Consider the following 22,255-nt stretch of genomic DNA (forward strand, 5'->3'; position numbering starts at 1 on the left):
CTCATGACCAAAGAAGAGTCCCAACCCAAAACATCACCAATCCATGTTCTCCAGAGTTGCTGCTTGACCTGTTGAGTTACTTCCAAAACCAGCACCTGCAGATCCTTGTTTCTCCCTCTACACTTCAAGCTGCCTCGGCAAGGCCACCAGCATAATCAAGAACCATTCTCATCCCAGTCACTACCTCTTCTCCTCTCTCCTATCAGGCAAGAGGTACAGAAGTGTGCCTCAGATTCAGGGACAGTTTCTCCCCAGCTGTTATCAGGCAACTGAACCATCCTATCACCAACTAGAGAGTAGCCCTGACCTCCCATCTACCTCATTGGAAACCCTTGGACCATCTTTAATTGGACTTTACTGCACTTTATCTTGCAGTGAACATTATTCCCTTTATCCTTTACCTGTACACTGTGGACTGCTTGATTGTAATAGTGTATGGTCTTTCCACTGACTGGATAGCACACCACAAAAAGCTGTCCGCTGTACCTCGGGTACATGTGACAATAAAAATAAATTAAACTAAACCCTCCAGAGGTAGGAAGGGTTTAGTGGGCTGTGCGCCAAATGCAGGAAAATTCGATCAGCCCGGTATGCAACATTGGTTGGCCTGGACAAAGTGGGCCGAAGGGCATGTTTCTGTGCTGTAAAGCTCTATGACTCGTTGATGCTGTGAGTTATTGTCCCGTAATGCAGACTACATTTTTGTCTTGTGAAAGGAAGTTGGCTTCAGTGTTTTGAGCAAAGACACATCATCGGTTGCTCAGTAACATGTGGAGGGACTAAGAGGATTTTCTCCTGGGAAGGAAGATTAAAGAGCTTAATCATGGTTTTCAAAATAGCAGAAGTTTTAATTGAATAAATCAGAAGAAACGATTCCCAATGGTGGGAATATCAGTGACCAGAGGTCATCTGATACATCAAGGCATTAGGTATGAGAGTCAGGAAGTCATGTTGTAACTGTGTAAGACTTTGGTTAGGATGCATTAGGAGTATTGCCTGCAGTTCTGCCCCCCCCCCCCCCCCCCCCCCCCCCCCATTACAGGAAGGGTGTGGAGGCTCTGGAGAGGGAGCAGAGGAGGTTTACCGGAATGATGCCTGGATTAGAGGGAATTAGCTATAAGGAGAAGTTTGATTGTTTTCTCTGGAGCGTCAGAGGTTGAGGGGAGACCTGATAGAAGTGTATAAAATTATGAGGGGGCAAAGATAGGGTAGATAGTCAAAACCTTTTCCCCATGGTGGAAACATCAAAGAGCAGAAGGTCAGCATTAAGGCGTGAGGGGCAAAGTTTAAAGGAGATGTGCGGGGCGGGTTTTTTACACAGTGTGGTGGTGGAGGCAGATAGCATGGTGGCGTTTGAGATGGGCAAATGGATATGCAGGGAATTGAGGGATATGGATCATGTGCAGACAGAGGAGATTAGTTTATTTTGGCATCATGTGAGGCATGGACATAGTGGGCCGAAGGGCCTGTTTCTGTGCTGTACTGTTCTGTGTTCTGTGTTCAGTGAGCAGAGATCGAGAGGAAATTGATGGAATTTGAGGGGGAGAGAGGGAGAAGGTTGCTACACAGACTGCCGCTGTATTCTCCAATCTATGTTCTCAACCTGTGGTGAGATCGGAATCAACAGGAATTTTCGGTTGGCACTGAAGAAATACCAGAAAGGCAGTTTGCAGCAATTTGGGGAGAGGCAGAGGACCTGGACTAATTAAGGAGCTGACAGGGACATAGTGGGCTGAAGGGTCTCGAAGGCCCAAGCCACGATTCCCTGTGTAGAAAGGAACTGCAGATGCTGGTATATACTGAAGATAGACACAAAGTGCTGGAGTAATTCAGCGGGTCAGGCAGCATCTCTGGAGAAAATGATGGGTGACTTTCGAGTCTGAGGTACATTCGGGTCGCGACCCGAAACGTCACCCATCCTTTTTCTCCAGTGATGCTGCCTGACCCGCAAAGTTACTCCTGCACCTTGTGTCTATCACGATGCAAAACACAGAGTGCTGGAAGAACTCTGAGTCAGGCAGCATCTGTGGAGGGAAATGGATAGACAATGTTTCAGGCAACACAAAGCGCCAAAGACCTGGGGTCGTTCCCGACCGTCTGTCTGTGTGGAGTTTGCACGTTCTCCCTGTGACTGTGTGGGTTTCCTCCTGGTGCTCTGGTTTCCTCCCACATCCCAAAGACATACAGGTTCGTATGTTAATTGGCCTCTGTAAAATTTCCCCCAGTGTGTAGGGAGTGGATGAGAAAGTGGGATAACATAGAACTAGTGTGAACGGGTGTTCGATGGTTGGCGTGGACTCAGTGGGCCGAAGGGCCTGTTTCCATGCTGTATCTCTAAAGTAAACTAAATTAAGAAGTAGAGTAACAACCCAGAAGAAGGGCCCCAACCTGAAACATCACCTATCCATGTTCTCCAGAGATTCTGCCTGACCAACTGAGTTGAGTTAAATTGAGTCTATAAATTGTCCCTAGTGTGTAGGATAGAAAGAAGTAGTGAGAGGGTGATCGATGGTCGGCGCAGACCTGGTGGGCCGAAGGGACTTGTTTCCACGCTGTGTCTCTAATCTGGTGAGACCGCACCTGGAGTACTGTGTGCAGTTTTGGTCTCCAAATTTGAGGAAGGATATTCTTGCTATTGAGGGCGTGCAGCGTAGGTTCACTAGGTTAATTCCCGGAATGGCGGGACTGTCGTATGTTGAAAGGCTGGAGCAATTAGGCTTGTATACACTGGAATTTAGAAGGATGAGGGGGGATCTTATTGAAACATATAAGATAATTAGGGGATTGGTCACATTAGAGGCAGGAAACATGTTCCCAATGTTGGGGGAGTCCAGAACAAGGGGCCACAGTTTAAGAATAAGGGGTAGGCCATTTAGAACGGAGATGAGGAACAACTTTTTCAGTCAGAGAGTGGTGAAGGTGTGGAATTCTCTGCCTCAGAAGGCAGTGGAGGCCAGTTCGTTGGATGCTTTCAAGAGAGAGCTGGATAGAGCTCTTAAGGATAGCGGAGTGAGGGGGTATGGGGAGAAGGCAGGAACGGGGTACTGATTGAGAGTGATCAGCCATGATCGCATTGAATGGCGGTGCTGGCTCGAAGGGCTGAATGGCCTACTCCTGCACCTATTGTCTATTGTCTATTGTCTAATCCAATGTTCGGCACAGACATTGTGGGCCAAAGGGCCCGTTCCTGTGCTGTATTGTTCTACGTTCTGTTTTCTAAGGGACAGAGTCTCATGATCACTCCCCTCCTCCGCCTACAGTGAAGGAATGAGAAGCAATGTGACCTTTTGCCTTCTCACGGTGGGCCAGGGGTTGTGGAGCGAAGGGTTGCAGGATGAGGAGGGGCTCGAGCCTGTGTCTGTTTCTCATCAGACCACACTCATTACGTTACACAAGCTGAAACTCAGGAAGTAATTGAGAGCCGTTCTGCTGAACTGTGCAATCTGTGGATGGAAGTGCAGGAAGTGGTTATAGTTTAGTTTATTGTCACGTTTATTATAGTTTTTCACTGAGAACGCAGCCCAGACCATCGCACAAACTAACCTCCCTTCCATTGACTCCATCTACACTTTACGCTGCCTCGGCACAGCTCAGAATAGAAGGACGTACCTTTAGAAAGGCGATGATGAGGAATTTCTTTAGCCAGAAGATAGTGAATCTGTGGAATTCATTGCCACAGATGGCTGTGGAGGCCAAGTCATTGAGTATTCTTAAAGAGGAGTCTGACAAATTCTTGATTAGTACGGGTGTCACAGGTTATGGGGAGAAGGCAGGAGAATGGGGTTGATCAGCCATCATTGAATGGTGGAGTAGACTCGATGGGCCGAATGGCCTAATTCTGCTCCTATGACTTATGAACTATCTCAACGTTCTCCTCCCTTGGATTGGACTTCCTTTGTGTTGACCGACTAATCCACACACACAAAACTAACCCCCTGTTCTTGGTCTCTCCACAGCTCGTTGCTTGGATGAAGATGTCCACCGTTTGCTGGGATGTCCTCCTTGCTGGTATGTTCTTCACGGGGCACACGTGGTCCTTGGCAATCTCGCGCTAGGAGGGCAACCATCCACCTATAGATCCCCCCTCATTTGTATCCGCCTATTACCTGCCAGGCTTTACCCTGCCCCTCCCAGCTTCTCCATTCCCCCCCCTCCCCCCCCCCCCCACACAATCAGTCTGAGGAAGGGCTCCGACCCAAAACATCATCGCTCCATGTTCTCCAAGGATGCCGCCTGACACGCTGAGTTTTGTTTAGTTTAGTTTGGAGATGTATCGTGGAAATGAGCTCTACGACCTCCCGAGTCCGTACTGACCAGTGATCACCCCGTACACTTGCTCTAGCCAACTAACTGGGGACAATTTACAGAAGCCAGGGAACCTGCACTTGTTTAGGATGTGGGATGAAACCGGAGCATCGGGAGAAAACCAGCACAGGGAGAACGTGCCGTATAGACAGCACCCATAGTCAGGTTGAGCCCGTCTGTGTCCCTGGCACTCTGAGACAGCAGCTCTACCACCCATAGTCAGATTGAGCCCGTCTGTGTCCCTGGCACTCTGAGACAGCAGCTCTACCACCCATAGTCAGATTGAGCCCGTCTGTGTCCCTGGCACTCTGAGACAGCAGCTCTACCACCCATAGTCAGATTGAGCCCGTCTGTGTCCCTGGCACTCTGAGACAGCAGCTCTACCACCCATAGTCAGATTGAGCCCGTCTGTGTCCCTGGCACTCTGAGACAGCAGCTCTACCACCCATAGTCAGATTGAGCCCGTCTGTGTCCCTGGCACTCTGAGACAGCAGCTCTACCACCCATAGTCAGATTGAGCCCGTCTGTGTCCCTGGTACTCTGAGACAGCAGCTCTACCACCCATAGTCAGATTGAGCCCGTCTGTGTCCCTGGTACTCTAAGACAGCAGCTCTACCACCCATAGTCAGGTTGAGCCCGTGTCCCTGGCACTCTGAGACAGCAGCTCCACCACCCCTAAAGTTACTTCAGCACTTTGTGTCTTCTCAAGTGACAGGTGGATACAGGTTATCTCGCCCTTTCTACCCCTATGCCTTTCCCCCCCCCCCCCATCCCATCCCACCTATATCCCTATTCCAATCATTCTGAAGATGGGTCCCGACCCGAGACATCGTCTGTCCACTCCCTCCACAGATGCTGCCTGACCTGCTGAGTTCCTCCTGCACTTCAATGCCATTGCATGCACTAAATATCGTACCTTTTTCCCTTTTATCTCTGCACTGTGGATTACTCGATTGATTGTGTTCATGTATCGTCTTTCCTTTGTCTGGATAGCATGCAGACAAAACCTTTCTACTGTACCTCGGTACACATAACAATAATAAACTAAACAAATGATAGATACAAAGTGCTGGAGTAACTCAGCGGGTCAGGCAGCATCTCTGGAGAACATGGACAGGCAACGTTTCAGGTCGGGTCCATCCTTTGAGGTACATAAGTGTATAATCACACACCTCCAGATTCAGGGACAGTTTCTTCCCAGCTATTATCAGGCAACTGAACCATCCTATCACCAACTGGAGAGCGGTCCTGACCTCCCATCTACCTCGTTGGAGACCCTCGGACTATCTTTAATCAGACTTTACGGGACTTTATCGTGCACAAAACATAGTCCCCTTTATCTGTACACTGTGGACGGCTCGATTGTAATCATGTATAGTCTTTCAGCTGACTGGATAGCACGCAGCAATAAACTTTTCACTGTACCTCGGTACACGTAACAATAATAATAAACTAAACTGAACCTGTGTCTGTACAATATGGACAGCTTGATTGTAATCATGTACAGTCGTTCTGCTGACTGGATGGTGCACAGCAAAACATCTTTTCACTGTACCTTGGTACACGTGTCAATAAGCTAATACTCCAACTAATACTTCAACTACAACTAAAAGCTACAACTAAACTAAGCCAGAAAACAACAGGCAGGGAGCAGGATGCATTGCTGGCTTTCCGTGACGTTGGTGTGCCGTTCTAGGACTCCTGATTGCGTGTTCACTTGCTGCCCGTCGCGGACGAGCCGTGGAGTTTCGGGAGCTGATTCTAGAACCTTCCTCCAACGCCACTGTGAACTGCTCGGCCAGCGGCCCCGTCGACTGGTTTTACGATGGGGTGGACAATGTCCAGACTGACGGCCGGTACCTGCACATTTACAACGCCGCCAGCATCCACACCAGAAAGTACGTCTGCTCCGCCAACAAAACCCCCCTGCTCAGCGTCTACGTCTTCGTGCCAGGTCAGTGGCTCCTGCCTTCCTCTCTCGCTTGCCGCTATTGGCGTTGAGTACCAGCGTTGGGACACCACGGTACACGAGCACAAGTCAGCGGTTAGACTGAGCTTCCTTTCTCCTTTTAGAGCCATAGAGCCAATGAGGGTGAAACAGGCCCCTCGGCCCAACTTGCCAACACTGACCAACATGGCCCAACTTGCCAACACTGACCAACATGCCCCATCTACACTCGTCCCACCTGCCTGCATTTGCCTCATATCCCTCTAAACCTGTCATATCAATGTTCCTGTCTAAATGTTTCTGAAACGTTGCAATAGTAACACCTCAACTACCTCCACTGGCAGCATGTTCCATGCAGCCACCGCTGTGCCAATTCATGTTTTATCATGTTCATAAGTTTTAGGAGCAGGATCAGGCCATTCGGCCCATCGAGTCTACTCTGCCATTCAATCATGGCTGATCTATCTTTCCCTCTCAACCCCATTCTCCTGCCTTCTCCCCATCACCCTGATACCCGTACCAATCAAGAATCGATCAATCTGCCTAAAGAAATTCTTCCTCATCTCGTTTCTAAAGATACGTCTTTTTATTCTAAGACCATGGCCTCCAGTCCTAGAACCTCACACTATGCCACCGTTATTGGTCTGTTCTCAGCACGCAAGGGTGGCACACTGGGGCAGTGGTAGAGTTGCTGCCTCACAGCGCCAGAGACCTGGGTTCGATCCTGACCACGGGTGCTGCCTGTACAGAGGTTGCATGTTCTCCCTGTGACCGCGTGGGTTTTCTCCGGGTGCTCCGGTTTCCTCCCACATACCAAAGGCATACAGGTTTGTAGGTTAATTGGCTTCTGTTAATTATCCCTAGTGTGTAGGATAGCGTGAGTGTACGGGAATCACGGCCCGGTGGGCCGAAGGGCCTGTTTCTGTGCTGTATCTCTTAACCAAACTAGAGTGTGCTCTGCGAGAGGGAAGCTAAAACCAGGGACCATCTCTCTGACAGATCCCAAGGAGTGGTTCCGTCCCCAGACCCAGCAGGAGATGGTGATCATGGACGAGAATTCTGCGCACATCACGGTGCCCTGCATGGTGACCAACCCCGACATCCAAGTCTCGCTCTACCACGGCGAGACAGAGAGCCTGGTGGACACCCCCTACGACAACAAGCGCGGCTTCACCGGCAGGTTCAAGGACGGCACGTATTGGTGCAAGGCCAGCCTTCACGGAGAGGAGCAGGAGTCCGAGGAATACTTTGTGCAAAGGTTTTCAGGTGACAGCATCCTTCAACAAAGGTCCGCAGCGTGACCTCCCCCTTCCTTCCCTCCCCTCCTCTCCCTCCTCCTTCCCTCCCCTCCTCCCTCTCCCTCCCCCCTCCGTCCCTCCCCCCTCCTTCCCTCCCCTCCTCTCCCTCCTCCTTCCCTCTCCCTCCCCCTCCTCCTTCCCTCCCCTCCTCCTTCCCTCCCCCTCCTCCCTCACTTCCTCTTTCTCCAACACCCTCACTTATTCTTTCACTCTCCCTTCCCCTCCCTCTTTCACCCTCCCTCCCCCTCGCTCTTTCTCTCTCCCTCTTTCTCCCTCGCTCTTCTTCCCTCCCTCCTCATGATGGTGGGCTGGACCCACCCTCTCTGTAGTGCCTTGCGTTGGGCCTGCCTTGCTCTAACGATGAGTGAGATGTCACGGTGGTATTTCTACCCTGCAGCTCCTGACAACCTGGTGGTTCGGCTCCGGGCGCCGAGGACGGTGGTGAAGAGGGGGGAAGCCATTAGCATCACCTGTTCTGCCAATGTTGAGCTGCTGGATTTCAACTGGACGTTCCCCAGGAGTGAGGTATGTGTGCAGAAGGTGCAGAAACTGTTAAACACCAACAAGCCTTGACCCAAACACAATGTGCAGGAGCATCTCTGTGGGTCAGGGGTAGGGTTAGGCACAGTGGCGCGCAGAGGTAGAGTTGCTGCCTTACTCCGCCAGAGACCAGGGTTCAATCCTGACCACGGGTGCTCTCTATGTGGAGTTTGTACGTTCTCCCTGGGACCGTGTGGGTGTTCCCCGGGTCCTTTCACACTCCAAAGTTCATTGGCTTCTGTAAAAATTATAAACTGTCCCTAGTGTGTAGGATGGCGCTAGTATACAGAGGATCGCTGGTCATGGAGATTCAGTGGGCCAAAGGGTCTGTTTCCATGCTGTATCACTGAAGTCTTGTCTCGTTCTCACCCCGGTCACTCCCTCTTCTCCCCTCTCCCATCGGGCAAGAAGTGCAGAAATGTGAAAACGCACACCTCCAGATTGAGGGACAGTTTCTTCCCGGCTGGTATCAGGCAACTCAACCATCCTCTCACCAACTAGAGAGCCGTCCTGACCTCCCATCTACCTCATTGAAGACCCTCGGACTATCTTTAATCGTACTTTACTGGAGTTGATCTTGAACTAAACGTTATTCCCTTCATCCTGTATCTGCACACTGTGGACGGCTCGATTGTAATCCTGTATGGCCTTTCCTCTGACTGGATAGCACGCAACAAAAAGCTTTTCACTGCACCTCAGTACACGTGACATAGAAACATAGAAAATAGGTGCAGGAGTAGGCCATTCGGCCCTTCGAGCCTGCACCGCCATTCAATATGATCATGGCTGATCATCCAGCTCAGTAATCTGTACCTGCCTTCTCTCCATACCCCCTGATCCCTTTAGCCACAAGGGCCACATCTAACTCCCTCTTAAATATAGCCAATGAACTATCATATATATACAGCCGGAAACAGGCCTTTTTTCGGCCCTCCAAGTCCGTGCCGCCCAGCGATCCCCATACATTAACACTATCCTACACTCACTAGGGACAATTTTTACATTTACCCAGCCAATTAACCTACATACCTGTACGTCTTTGGAGTGTGGGAGGAAACCGAAGATCTCGGAGAAAACCCACGCAGGTCACGGGGAGAACGTACAAACTCCTTACAGTGCAGCACCCGTAGTCAGGATCGAACCTGAGTCTCCGGCGCTGCATTCGCTGTAAAGCAGCAACTCTACCGCTGTGCTACCGTGCCGCCCTAACTGGCCTCAACTACCTTCTGTGGCAGAGAATTCCACAGACTCACCACTCTCTGTGTGAAGAAATGTTTTCTCATCTCGGTCCTAAAAGACTTCCCCCTTATCCTTAAGCTGTGACCCCTGGTTCTGGACTTACCCAACATCGGGAACAATCTTCCCGCATCTAGCCTCTCCAACCCCTTAATTTTATATGTTTCAATAAGATCCCCCCTCAGTCTTCTAAATTCCAGCGAGTACAAGCCTAGTTTATCCAGACTTTCTTCATATGAAAGTCCTGCCATCCCAGGGATCAATCTGGTGAACCTTCTCTGTACTCCCTCTAAGGCGAGAATGTCTTTCCTCAGATTAGGAGACCAAAACTGTACACAATAAACTAAACTCAATGGTGTTTGCACAGGGAGCTACTATTAAGGTGGTGGACGGTGGTGAGGAGGTGAACTCGACCCTAGTGCTGGAGGAGGCCTTGCTGAAAGACACGGGCTGGTACAACTGTAGTGTCCGCGGCTACTATCCCCAACATACTGAGGACAAATCTCTGCACATCACCGTCCTGGGCAAGTAATCTCAGCAGTTTGAACCGGGTGTCGAGTCAATGGGTTTCCTACAGACATCAGGAGTTTGTAAATTAGGCATCAGACACGCGCAAAGTGCTGCAGTAACTCAGCGGGTCAGGCAGCATCTCTGGAGAACATGGATGGGTGGTGTTTCGGGTCGGGACCCTTCCTCAGACTGCAACTCCTAAAAGGATGAGGGGAGACATCATTGAAACTTACCAAATAATGAAAGGCCTGGATAGAGTTCTAAGTGGAGAGGATGTTTCCACTAGTGGGAGAGTCTAGGACCAGAGGACACAGCCTCAGATTAAAAGGGCGTACCTTTAGAAAGGAGTTGAGGAGGAACATCTTGAGTCAGAGGGTGGTGAATCTGTGGCATTAATTGCCACAGACAGTGGTGGAAGCCATGACCGGGTATTTTTAAAGCGGAGATTGACAGATTCTTGATTAGCAAGGATGTCAGGCATTATTGGGGAGAATGGATTTGAGAGGGAAAGACAGATCAGCCGTGATTGAATGTTGGAGTGGACTTGATGGGTCAAATGGGAATAATGTTTAGTGCAAGATAAAGCCCAGTAATGTCCAATTAAAGATAGTCCAAGGGTCTCCAATGAGGTAGAAGGGAGGTCAGGACTGTTCTCCAGTTGGTGATAGGACGGTTCAGTTGCCTGATAGCAGCTGGGTGGAAACTGTCCGTGAATCTGTACCTCTTGCTTGATAGGAGAGTTTGGGCCGAAGTGTCTGTTTCCCATGCTGTGAGGCTCTGTGGCAGTGTGGAGTGAGGGGGGTAGAGGAAGTTTAGGAAGGAGCTTGCATCGAAGATAGACAGAAAAAGCTGGAGTAACTCAGCAGTCAAGCAGCATCTCTGGAACAAAGGAATAGGTGACGTTCTGGGTCGAGACCCTTCTTCAGGCTGAGGGGGGAGGGAAACTAGAGATATGAAAAGGTGCAAAGAACAAATGAATGAAAGGTATACAAAAGAACAAATCAACGATGATCAAGGAAAGGCGGAGCCCACAATGGTCGATTGTTGGCTGTGGAGAGGGTGATAACGAGTGATACAAACAGTGAAACTCAGCAGGATGACAATGAAACTGGTACGACAACTAGGGTGGGGGAGGGACAACGGTAGAGGGGATGGAAGGGTTACTTGAAGTTAGAGAATTCGATGTTCATACCACTGGGGGTAAGCTGCCCAAACCAGATATGAGGGGAGAGGAGTTGTGTTGAGCCCGGCCCAGTATAGTAGTGTTACGGTGATTTTCTTCCCCTCTCTCTCTCCGCAGCCAAAGGTTTTGTGGAGCTGAGCACCGACCTGTCACTGGTTGAGGTCGCAGACCTGTCGGAGGTGAAGATGATGGTGGTTAACATCTCGGCCTACCCGGCCCCCAACGTACGGTGGCTGAAGAACAACGTGGCCTTCAATGAGAGGACCAACCAAGTGACGTTCAGCAATAAGACCCTGGGGCAGAACAGGTAGGTGATGGACCCTCCTCTGTCCACACGGTGTGGGGAAGACCAGGTCCCAATGCCTGGCATGACCGGGGCCCTGCCCCCGGCGACGGCCCTGCCCCCGGCGTCCGGGCCATGTCCCCGGCGATCGGGCCCTGTCCCCGGCAACGGCACACCCTGCAACTGGGCCCTGCCCCCGGTGACGGCAGACCCTGCGACCGGGCCCTGCCCCCGGCGACCGGGCCCTGCCCCCGGTGACCAGGCCCTGCCCCCGGCGACCGGGCCCTGCCCCCGGCGACGGCACACCCTGCAACTGGGCCCTTCCCCCGGCAACGGCAGACCCTGCGACCGGGCCCTGCCCCCGGCGACCGGGCCCTGCCCCCGGCAACGGCACACCCTGTGACTGGGCCCTGCCCCCGGAGACGGCAGACCCTGCGACCGGGCCCTGTCCCCGGCGACCAGGCCCTGCCCCCGGCAATGGCAGACCCTGCCCCCTGGCACTAACCCAGCAACACCAGCCTCTGGGTGGGACACTGTGGTCCACAGTCCCACATGGGCTGGTACATCGGAGGGTCAGGGGTTGGACTGCATGCAAAACGAAGCTTGGTTTGGAATGGTTTGATTTAAATTGGTTTGATTTAGTTTGATTTGGTTGAGATTGACTTGGTTGAGATTGGTTTGGGTTGACTTGGTTAAGATTGGTTTAGTTAGTTAAGATAGAACAAACTGAACAATATTGCCTTGAATGCCAGAGCACGGCTGTCTTGATTGATAAAAGATGGAAAGTTCAAAATAGTTGGTTCTCGTGGCCAGGGAGGAAGGATGTCTGTTTACAACAGGATCTGGGTGTAGGAAGGAACTGCAGCTGCTGGTTTAAACCAGAGATAGACACAAAGTGCTGGAGTAACTCAGCAAGTCAGGCAGCATCTCTGGAGAAAAGCAATAGGTGACATCTCGGGTCGGATGTATCACAAAATGCTGGAATAACTCAGCAGGTCAGGCAGCATCTCTGGAGAGAAGGAATGGGTGACGTTTCAGGTCAAGACCTTTCTTCAGACTGCTTTGGACTTCAGGCAGCAGTCTGAAGAAAGAATCCGTCCCGAAACGTCACCTATTCCTTTTCTCCAGAAATACTGCCTGATCCATTGAGTTATTCCAGCATTTTATGTCCATCTACAAGATCTAGATCTGTTGGGAAGGTGGGCCAAAGAATAGCAAATGGAATTTAACTCTGACTAGTGTGAGGTGTTGCACTTTAGCATGTCAAACAGGCCAGGTCTTATAATAGTGAATGATAGAGACCTGGAGAGTGTTGTAGAGCAGGGAGATCTGAAGGATCAGAGATGCATGGTACACTGAAAGTAGCGAATCAGGTGGACAGGGTAGAGAAGAAGGCTTTGGCATCGTGACAGGAAGGAGGTCATTACGTTGTAGAAGAGATTCACCAGGATGGATATGTAGGTAACGGAGGGATATGGATTACGAACAGGCAGATAAGAATTGGTCTTGGCATCATGTTCAACACAGACATATTGGGCCGAAGGGCCTGTTCCTGTGCTGTACTGGTCTATGTTCACCAGAATGTTACCTGAGCTTGTGTGTGTCTCTCCCCCCTCCCCCCTCCCTCCTCCCCCCCTCTCCCCCCTCCCCCCTCTCCCCTCTCCCCTCTCCCCCCTCCCCCTCTCCCCCCCTCTCCCCCTCCCCCTCTCCCCTCTCCCCCCCTCCCCCTCTCCCCTCTCCCCCTCCCCCTCTCCCTCTCCCCCCTCTCCCCCTCTCCCCCTCCCCCCTCCCCTCTCCCCCCTCCACCCCTCCCCCCTCTCCCCCCTCCTCTCTCCCCCCTGCGACTGTGCCCCTGTGACTGTGTCTCTGTGCCCCTGCAGGTACCAGTGCGTACTCAATCTGATCCGGGTGAAGGCGGAGGACTATGGGAACTATAGTATTGAGGTGCGGAATGAAGATGCGAAGGCAGAGCTCACCTTCACTCTGAGTGTAAACGGTGAGCACCGTTCCACTCTCAGCGTCGAGAACGATGAGCGCTCAGTGTTGGCCGCGTGACATTGGCCATATAGACCATAAGCTTCTTATCAGGATGCATCACAGCACGGTTTGGGAACGGCTCCATCCAAGACCCCAAGACATTGCAGAGAGTTGTGGACGCAGCCCAGACCATCACACAAACCAACCTCCCTTCCATTGTCTCCATCTACACTTCACGTTGCCTCAGCATAATCAAGGACCAGTCTCACCCCGGTCACTCAATCTTCTCCCCTCAGGCAAGAGGTACAGAAGTGTGAAAGTGGGCACTTCCAGTTTCAGGGACAGTTTCTTCCCAGCTGTTATCAGGCAAATAAACCATTTTATCACCAACTAGAGATCGGTCCTGACCTCCCATCTACATCATTGGAGAACTACAGACTATCTTTAATTGGACTCGCCTGGACTAAACATTATCCCCTTTCTCTTGTATCTGTACACTGTGGACGACTTAATTGCCAGACTTTCCGCTGACTGGATAACACACAACTAAACGCTTTGACTGTACCTCATTACACGTGACAATAAACTCTACGAAACTGAGCAGTGGTAGAGTTGCTGCCTTACAGCGCCAGAGACCCAGGTTCAATCCTGACTACGGGTGCTGTCTGTGCAGAGTTTGTATCGTTCTCCCCGTGACTGTGTGATGTTCCATTTCCTCCCACATTCCAAAGGCGTGCATGTTTGTAGGTTGATTGGCTTTTGTAAATTGTTCCCTCGTGTAGGGTAGGACCAAAGATACTGGAGGAGCAAGACAGACCACTCGACCCTAAAAACCGCAGTATGTCACGTCGCCATTTTAGTAGGCAGAAACCTGCAGAAACATTTAAAAAGAAAAATAACAAAAATCTGTGAGTTGATAGATGAGATATATTCTGCATTTTAATGGTATCATCACACATACTGTTCCCCCACAACACTGATTACACTGCGAGAGGCATAGCGAGCGGCGGGTTTTGCTTACCAAAATGGCGGCCGTTACGCTCCTTTGCGCGCTACACTTCAGTATAGACGACTTCAACAGAGTGGTCCATCTTGTTCCTCTAGTATCTTTGGGTAGAACTGATCTACCGGTCAAAGCCTAAACTAAAGTAACTAAGGTTGTATCGAGCTGCAACGTGACCTGCTAAATGAGCGATTCTTTCTTCTGTTGCACAGTGCCTGCGCGGATCCTGGATCTCAAAGACTATCTGGAAGCCAATGGTCTCCAGACTGTAACCTGCATCATTGAGGGCTCTCCAATGCCAGAGATCAGCTGGTACACCTGCCAGAACCTCAAGAGGTAAATGCGTGGAATAGGCGTGGGCTGCGCGGCTCAGTCCTACAGCCTGAGGGCGAGTCACACGACCCCTGTAGAAGCAAGGAACTGCAGATGCTGGTTGACAAACAGGCGTACTGAGCACTGTCCCATCCACAGTGTACGGATCTAGGACAGAGTGGCGCAGCGGTAGAGCTGCTGCCTCACAGTGCCACAGGGCCCGGGTTCGATCCTGACTACGGGTGCTGTCTGTGTGGACTTTGTACGTTCTCCCTGTGACCACGTGGGTTTTCTCCGGGTGCCCCGGTTTCCTCCCACATCCCAAAGACGTGTGGGTTTGTAGGTTCATTGGCCCTCTGTAAATTGTCAATTGTCCCGAGTGTGTCGGATAGTGCCAGTGTACGGGGTGATCGCTGGTCGGCACGGACTCGGTGGGCCGAAGGGACTGTCCCGTGCTGTACCTCTAAAGTCTAATGTAAAGTAAAAGATAAAGGAAATAATGTTTAGTGCAAAATAAAGTCTGATTAAAGATAGTCCGTGGGTGTCCAGTGAGTTGGATGATATGTCAGGACCACTGGTCCTAGTTGCCTGTTAACAGCTGTGAACAAACTGTCCCCTGAATCTGGAGGTGTGCGTTTTCACACTTCTGTACCTTTTGCCTGATGAGAGAGGGGAGCAGAGGGAGTGGCCGGGGTGAGACTGGCCACCCCCCCCATATTTACAACCCAACAGTATGAAAAGTTGATTTCATTCATTTCAAGTAACTCCTGCATCATTCCCCCCCTCCCCACTGCTAGTTCCACTGTTCGTACTCCCTCATTATCACCTCCAACACAGCCAACAATGGACCATTGTGGGCTCCCCCTTTCCTGAGCCATCAGTTGCAGCTCTGATTTGTTCTGTAGCTTCTCATACCGACTGACTCTCAGTCTGAGGAGGGTCTCGACCCGAAACGTCACCTACCCCCATTTGTCCAGAGATGCTGCCCGACCCGCTGAGTTACTCCAGCACTGTGTGGCTTGTCTGTCTGCGGTTTATCTCCAGGTGCAACAGCAACGAGGGGATGTGGTCGCGGCTGAGAGTCAATGCGAGTGGGGTCTGGGTGCAGACGAAGGTCCTTGAAGTCCAACCCAACCAGATCTACCGGGTGCAGAGCATTGTGACTCAGGAGAGTGGAGGGGACATCACTGCCATGCGCTGCTCCACCGCCACGGCATCGCCAAGGCCAGCCGCGACATCAAGCTGGTCACCAACGGTGGGTGGGTGGCTGGCTGGGTGGGGCAGGTGGGGGGAGGGGGTGAGACTGGGCCGGCCGGTGGGAGCTGAGCGTTTCACGGCACTGGGCCTGTACTCGCTGGAGTTTGGAAGGATGACGGGGGACCTCATTGAAACTTGCCGAATAGTGAAAGGCCTGGATAGAGTGGATGTGGAGAGGATGTTTCCACTAGTGGGAGAGTCTATGATCAGAGGGCACAGCCTCAGAATTAAAAGGACGTACCTTTAGAAAGATGAGAAGGAATTTCGTTAGTGGAGTGGCTGCCTTACGGCGCCAGAGACTCAGGGTCGATCCTGACTATTGGTGCTGCCTGTACAGAGTTTGCACGTTCTCCCTGTGACCGCGTGGGTTTTCTCCGGGTGCTCCGGTTTCCTCTCACACCCCCAAAGACATCCGGGTTTGTAGGTTAATTGGCTTTTTAAAATTGTAAATTGTCCTTAGTGTGTAAGATAATGCCGGAGTATAAGAATCATTGGTCGGCGCGGACTTGATGGGCCGAAGGACTGTAACTCTAAAGTCTAAAAACTCTATGAAAGGTGGTGATGTCAGAGAGTCACAGAGTGGCCCTTTGGCCAGACTTGTCCATGCCGACCAAGAACCCCAACTTTCCCAAACGTGTACCTGTCCAACGGGTCAAGTAAGGTGCTACGTAAATGTAGGTTTCTTCTCAAAACCGGGGCCGTGTCTCAGCTTGATGGAGACGTGGGAATGGTGAAGGAAGCTCTGATGAGGCAAAGTCACTCACTGCTCCATCTTCCCCGTCCAGGCCTACACTCCCAGCTGGTCACCGTGGCAACCATCCTGGTGTTCCTGGTTATCATTATCATCTCGTTGGTGGTGGTGATGGTCGTCTGGAGAAAGTAAGAGACCAGAGACCGAGAGACCAACTCATCACAGCCCGTCCCCTCACTAACGCACACCAGGTGTCCTTCCCCCATCTCCCCTCACCCCTTCCTTTTCCCTCCCCTCTTTCTCTACCCCATCCCTTCACTCCCCGTCCTCTCCTCCCGTCCCCTCTCTCCTCCCCGTCCCCTCTCTCCCCCGTCCCCTCCCTCCCCGTCCCCTCCCTCCCCGTCCCCTCTCTCCCCCGTCCCCCTCCCTCCCCGTCCCCTCTCTCCCCCCCCCGTCCCCTCTCTCCCCCGTCCCCTCCCTCCCCGTCCCCCTCTCTCCCCCCCCCGTCCCCTCTCTCCCCCGTCCCCTCCCTCCCCGTCCCCTCCCTCCCCGTCCCCTCTCTCCCCGTCCCCTCCCTCCCCGTCCCTCTCTCCCCCCCGTCCCCTCTCTCCCCCCCGTCCCCTCTCTCCCCCCGTCCCCTCTCTCCCCCCCGTCCCCTCTCCCCCCGTCCCCTCTCCCCGTCCCTCTCCCCGTCCCCTCTCTCCCCGTCCCCTCTCTCCCCCCGTCCCCTCTCCCCCCGTCCCCTCTCTCCCCCCGTCCCCTCTCTCCCCCCGTCCCCCTCTCCCCCCCCGTCCCCTCTCCCCCCCGTCCCCTCTCTCCCCCCGTCCCCTCTCTCCCTCCCGTCCCCTCTCCCCCCCGTCCCCTCTCTCCCCCCCGTCCCCTCTCTCCCCCCGTCCCCTCTCCCCCCCGTCCCCTCTCCCCCGTCCCCTCTCTCCCCCGTCCCCTCTCTCCCCCCCGTCCCCTCTCCCCCCATCCCCTCTCTCCCCCCCGTCCCCTCTCTCCCCCTCTGTCCCCTCTCTCCCCCCAGTCCCCTCTCTCCCCCTCCGTCCCCTCTCTCCCCCTCCGTCCCCTCTCTCCCCCCGTCCCCTCTCTCCCCCCCGTCCCCTCTCTCCCCCTCTGTCCCCTCTCTCCCCCCCGTCCCCTCTCTCCCCCCGTCCCCTCTCTCCCCCCCGTCCCCTCTCTCCCCCGTCCCCTCTCTCCCCCTCCGTCCCCTCTCTCCCCCCCGTCCCCTCTCTCCCCCCCCACCCCCTCCTCTCCCCCCCCCCCCCCCCCCCCGTTCCACAGCACAGAGAGACACCAATGAATTACTCGAGAAAATAGTTTCAGAGGCAAAAATGAAAATGCATTTAAGTGCCTATTTCTTTGCCTGTAAATATGAAAATAACTGTCAGGAAACACCGTGGAAAAACTTAACAGTAGTGAGGATTGAGCAGTTATTTTTCCACTGAGTCACAATCCCAACCAAAAAAAGTTTATTATGTCAGCTGCTAAACTTTTCATAAACAGTCACAGCAGTTTCAATCCTGCTGCCCACGGCAAGATTCATCATGGTCATGAAATCACGTTATTTATTCTCTAAACCTCAAAGGTGGCCGAGACTTCCTGAGATTTACTTTAGTTTTGAGATACAGCTCTGAAACAGGCCCTTCGGCCCATCGAGTCCTCGCCGACCAGCACTATCACCCCGTACCAAGCACTATCCTACACACTGGGGACAATTTACAATATTTACCAAAGCCAATTAACCGACAAACCTGCACGTGTTTGGTTATGATTGGGTTAACGCACGATGAGCGTTTGACTGCACTGGGCTGTACTCACTGGAGCTTAGAAGGATGATCGAAACTTACCAAATAGTGAAAAGCCTGGATAGAGTGGATGTGAAGAGGATATTTCCACTAGTGGGAGAGTCTAGAATCAAAAGGTATAAGGGGTTATGAGGAGAAGGCAGGAGAATGGGTTGAGAGGAGCGGATAGATTAGCCATGATTGAATGTCCCGCCTGCAACTGGTCCAAAACGCCGCAGCGAGACTCCTGACGGGTACCCGTAAAAGGGACCACATCACCCCGATTCTGGCCTCTCTCCACTGGCTCCTGTACGGTACAGAATCAACTTCAAGCTCCTCCTATTCACGTAATAAAGCCCTAAATGGACATTCCCCCCCTACATCAAAAATCTTCTAACCCCCCTCTCTAACTCCAGGTCCCTCAGGTCGGCCGACTTGGGGCTACTCACTATCCCGCGGTCTAGGCTTAAGCTCAGGGGTGACCGTGCTTTTGCGGTTGCAGCTCCTAGACTGTGGAACAGCATCCCTCTCCCCATCAGAACTGCCCCCCCTCCATCGACTCCTTTAAGTCCAGGCTCAAAACCTATTTCTACTCCCTAGCGTTTGAGGCTCATTGAGGAGGCGCTGTGAACTGTTTACGTGCTACTGTATGTTTCATTTTTTTTCCTTAGTACCTAATCAGATGTACAGCACTTTGGTCAACGTGGGTTGATTTTAAATGTGCTATACAAATAAAATTGACTTGACTTGACTTGACTTGACTTGAATGGCGGAGTAGACTTGATTGGCTGAATGACTAATTCTGCTCCTATAAGATGAACTTATGACCTTGTGCAGTGTCCCACTCACACTGACCCTCACAGAGGTTCAGGTTTCACACACATGTCAGGCCTCGACTCATTTAAACCAACTTATGGGCGCACAGTGATGCAGTGGTAGAGTTGTTGCCTTACAGCACCAGAGACCCGGGTTCGATCCTGACTACTTGTGCTGTCTGTATGGAGTTTGCACGTTCTCCTTGTGACCGTGTGGGTTTCTCCAGCTGCTCCGGTTTCCTCCCACACTCCAAAGATGTGCAGGTTTGTCCCTAGTGTGTAGGATAGTGCTAGTGAACGGGGTGATCACTGGTCAGCACAGGCTCGGTGGGCTGGAGGGCCTGCTTCGGTGCTTCATCTCTAAACTACTAAACGTAAACTAAACACTGCCTACTCCACAGAAACCTCGCTATGAAATCGCTGGAAGGTGATTGAATCTATCAGCTCCGATGGCCATGAATACATCTACGTCGATCCCACACAGTTACCGTACGATTCAAGTTGGAGTTTCCTCGAAACCAGCTCTCCTTGGGTAAGCTGCTGCAACATGACTGCACTGAGGGAGGGGGCACTTTGCAAAGGGTGCTTGGTTACCAGTATTGGCTTAGTATTGTCACCTGTACCCTGATACAGTGAACCATCGTTGCGTAGAAACAAGAAACTGCAGATGCTGGTTCTTACAAAGATTGACACAAAGCGCTGGAGTAACTCAACGGGTCAGGCAGCATCTCTGGAGAAATAAGACAGGTGACATTTCCGGGTCGGGACCCTTCTTCAGACTGGACCCTTTGGTCCACCCTGCCCATGCCAACCAAGATGCCCCAAGATGACCCACAGATGCTGCCTGACGTTAGACTTCACTTTAGAGATACAGTGCGGAAATCGGCCCTTCGGCTCTGGAGAAAAAGGATGGGTGATGTTTTCGGTCGGGACCCTTCATCAGCATCTCATTATTACAGACCTATTTAGAATGTATTTTGCATGTAGCGGACTGTCTCTTTAAGAACACAGGCTTCCAGTAACACTGTGGAGACGGTGGACGTTGACAAGGCGGTGAAATTGAGCGTTTGATGGTTCTGGGCCTGTACTCGCTGGAGTTTAGGGGGGCCCTGGATAGAGTGGATGTGGAGAGGGTGTTTCCACCAGTGAATCCAGGACCAGAGGGCACAGCCTCAGAATAAAAGGATGTCCCTTTAGGAAGGAGATGAGGAGGAAATTCTTTAGCCATTGGGTGGTGAATCTGAGGAATTTATTGCCACAGACAGCTGTGGAGTCAAGTCAGTGGGTATTTTTAAGGTAGAGATTGACAGATTCTTGATTAGTACGGGTGTCAGGGGTTATGGGGAGAAGGCAGGAGAATGGGGTTGAGAGGGAAAGCTAGATCAGCCATGATTGAATGATGGAGTAGACTTGATGGGCCGAATGGCCTGATCTGCTCCTATGACTTATGCAGAACATAAGAAATTGACAAGGCATTGAGATAGACAATAGACAATAGACAATAGATGCAGGAGGAGGCCATTCGGCCCTTCGAGCCAGCACCACCATTCAATGTGATCATGGCTGATCATTCTGAATCAGTAAACCGTTACTGCCTTCTCCCCATACCCCCTGACTCCGCTATCCTTAAGAGCTCTATCTAGCTCTCTCTTGAATGCATTAAGAGAATTGGCCTCCACTGCCTTCTGAGGCAGAGAATTCCACAGATTGCAACTCTTTCACTCAGAGAGTGCCCCATCTTGGGGCATCAAGTTTTTCCTCATCTCCGTTCTAAATGGCCTACCCCTTATTCTTAAACGTTGGCCCCTGGTTCTGGACTCCCCCAACATTGGAACATGTTTCCTGCCTCTACGTGTCCAACCCCTTAATAATCTTATATGTTTCGATAAGATCCCCTCTCATCCCCTTCTAAATTCCAGCGTATACAAGCCTAGCCGCTCCAGTCTTTCAACATACGACAGTCCCGCCATTCTGGGAATTCTAGGGCGGCACGGTAGCGCAGCGGTAGAGTTGCTGCTTTACAGCGAATGCAGCGCCGGAGACTCAGGTTCGATCCTGACTACGGGTGCTGCACTGTAAGGAGTTTGTACGTTCTCCCCGTGACCTGCGTGGGTTTTCTCCGAGATCTTCGGTTTCCTCCCACACTCCAAAGACGTACAGGTATGTAGGTTAATTGGCTGGGTAAATGTAAAAATTGTCCCTAGTGGGTGTAGGATAGTGTTAATGTACGGGGATCACTGGGCGGCACGGACTTGGAGGGCCGAAAAGGCCTGTTTCCGGCTGTATATATATGATATGATATGATATGATATGATAATCTACGCTGCACGCCCTCAACAGCAAGAATATTGACAACCAATCCCTCTGAACACACCCAAATCTGAAGGGGCTGCTCCTCAAGTTCTGGCTCCATTTTAGCCCTACGCTTTTAATTTTTGGGCACCCCGGTACAGAGGGGGGAGGGTGGGAGGGAGAAGGGGGTCTCCCTGTCGGCAGCGGGTAGTCGACGGCCCTCACAGAAGTCGGCTGCCTACCCCTGTACTTACTTCGTCTGTGCCCGCGTGTCCCTGGAGAGGGAACACGTGGTGTCCATGGGGACTCTGGAGGCCTTCCGGGAACGCTGGTCGCCGCGGGGGGTCGAATGTGTTGTTGACAGAGATGGCGGGATTTTAATGTGAGAATTGTTTATTTTGTCAACTGCCGATACAGGCGGCTTTTGTTTGATCACATTTTGCTTAGTATGTTTTTCTTTGAATAAAACTTTTATATATATATATATATATATATATTTTTTTTTTAAAATGTTTTAAAAAACTCCATGAAACCATGCAATAAACAGCCTTCGGTATTTTTAGCTTGCAGGAACAAAAACACATATTGAGCTATTAAAAAGAATAGTGTTTTGGAAGCCAGCGTTGCTGATGTGGGTTTGTTTGTTCCAGGAAGGACGCTGGGCTCGGGGGCCTTTGGGCGGGTGGTAGAAGCCACTGCCCACAGCCTGGGGCACGCAGACTCCATCACCAAGGTCGCCGTCAAGATGCTCAAGAGTGAGTCCACCTCTACGTCACCTCCCTTCGCTTCGTCCCTGTGTCCGTCCGTCCGTCCCCATT

At 51.8% G+C, this 22,255-nt stretch overlaps 1 protein-coding gene across 1 annotated transcript in view; it reads left to right on the forward strand.

Moving 5' to 3' along the window:
- LOC144599887 (platelet-derived growth factor receptor alpha-like) overlaps positions 1–22,192 on the forward strand; it is a 32,431-nt gene extending 10,239 nt beyond the window's left edge. The window contains 13 exon segments of the mRNA XM_078411157.1: positions 3,957–4,008; positions 6,002–6,259; positions 7,253–7,519; positions 7,949–8,076; positions 9,695–9,851; positions 11,138–11,327; positions 13,184–13,299; positions 14,496–14,619; positions 15,640–15,800; positions 15,803–15,850; positions 16,638–16,730; positions 19,545–19,677; positions 22,088–22,192. Of these exon segments, the coding sequence (XP_078267283.1) occupies positions 3,969–4,008; positions 6,002–6,259; positions 7,253–7,519; positions 7,949–8,076; positions 9,695–9,851; positions 11,138–11,327; positions 13,184–13,299; positions 14,496–14,619; positions 15,640–15,800; positions 15,803–15,850; positions 16,638–16,730; positions 19,545–19,576 (1,614 nt within the window). The 5' untranslated portion in view covers positions 3,957–3,968 and the 3' untranslated portion in view covers positions 19,577–19,677; positions 22,088–22,192.
- Positions 22,193–22,255: the final 63 nt, after the last annotated feature.

Source organism: Rhinoraja longicauda, chromosome 14 (assembly GCF_053455715.1).
Source record: "Rhinoraja longicauda isolate Sanriku21f chromosome 14, sRhiLon1.1, whole genome shotgun sequence".
In the NCBI taxonomy this organism is placed as follows: Eukaryota; Metazoa; Chordata; class Chondrichthyes; order Rajiformes; family Arhynchobatidae; genus Rhinoraja; species Rhinoraja longicauda.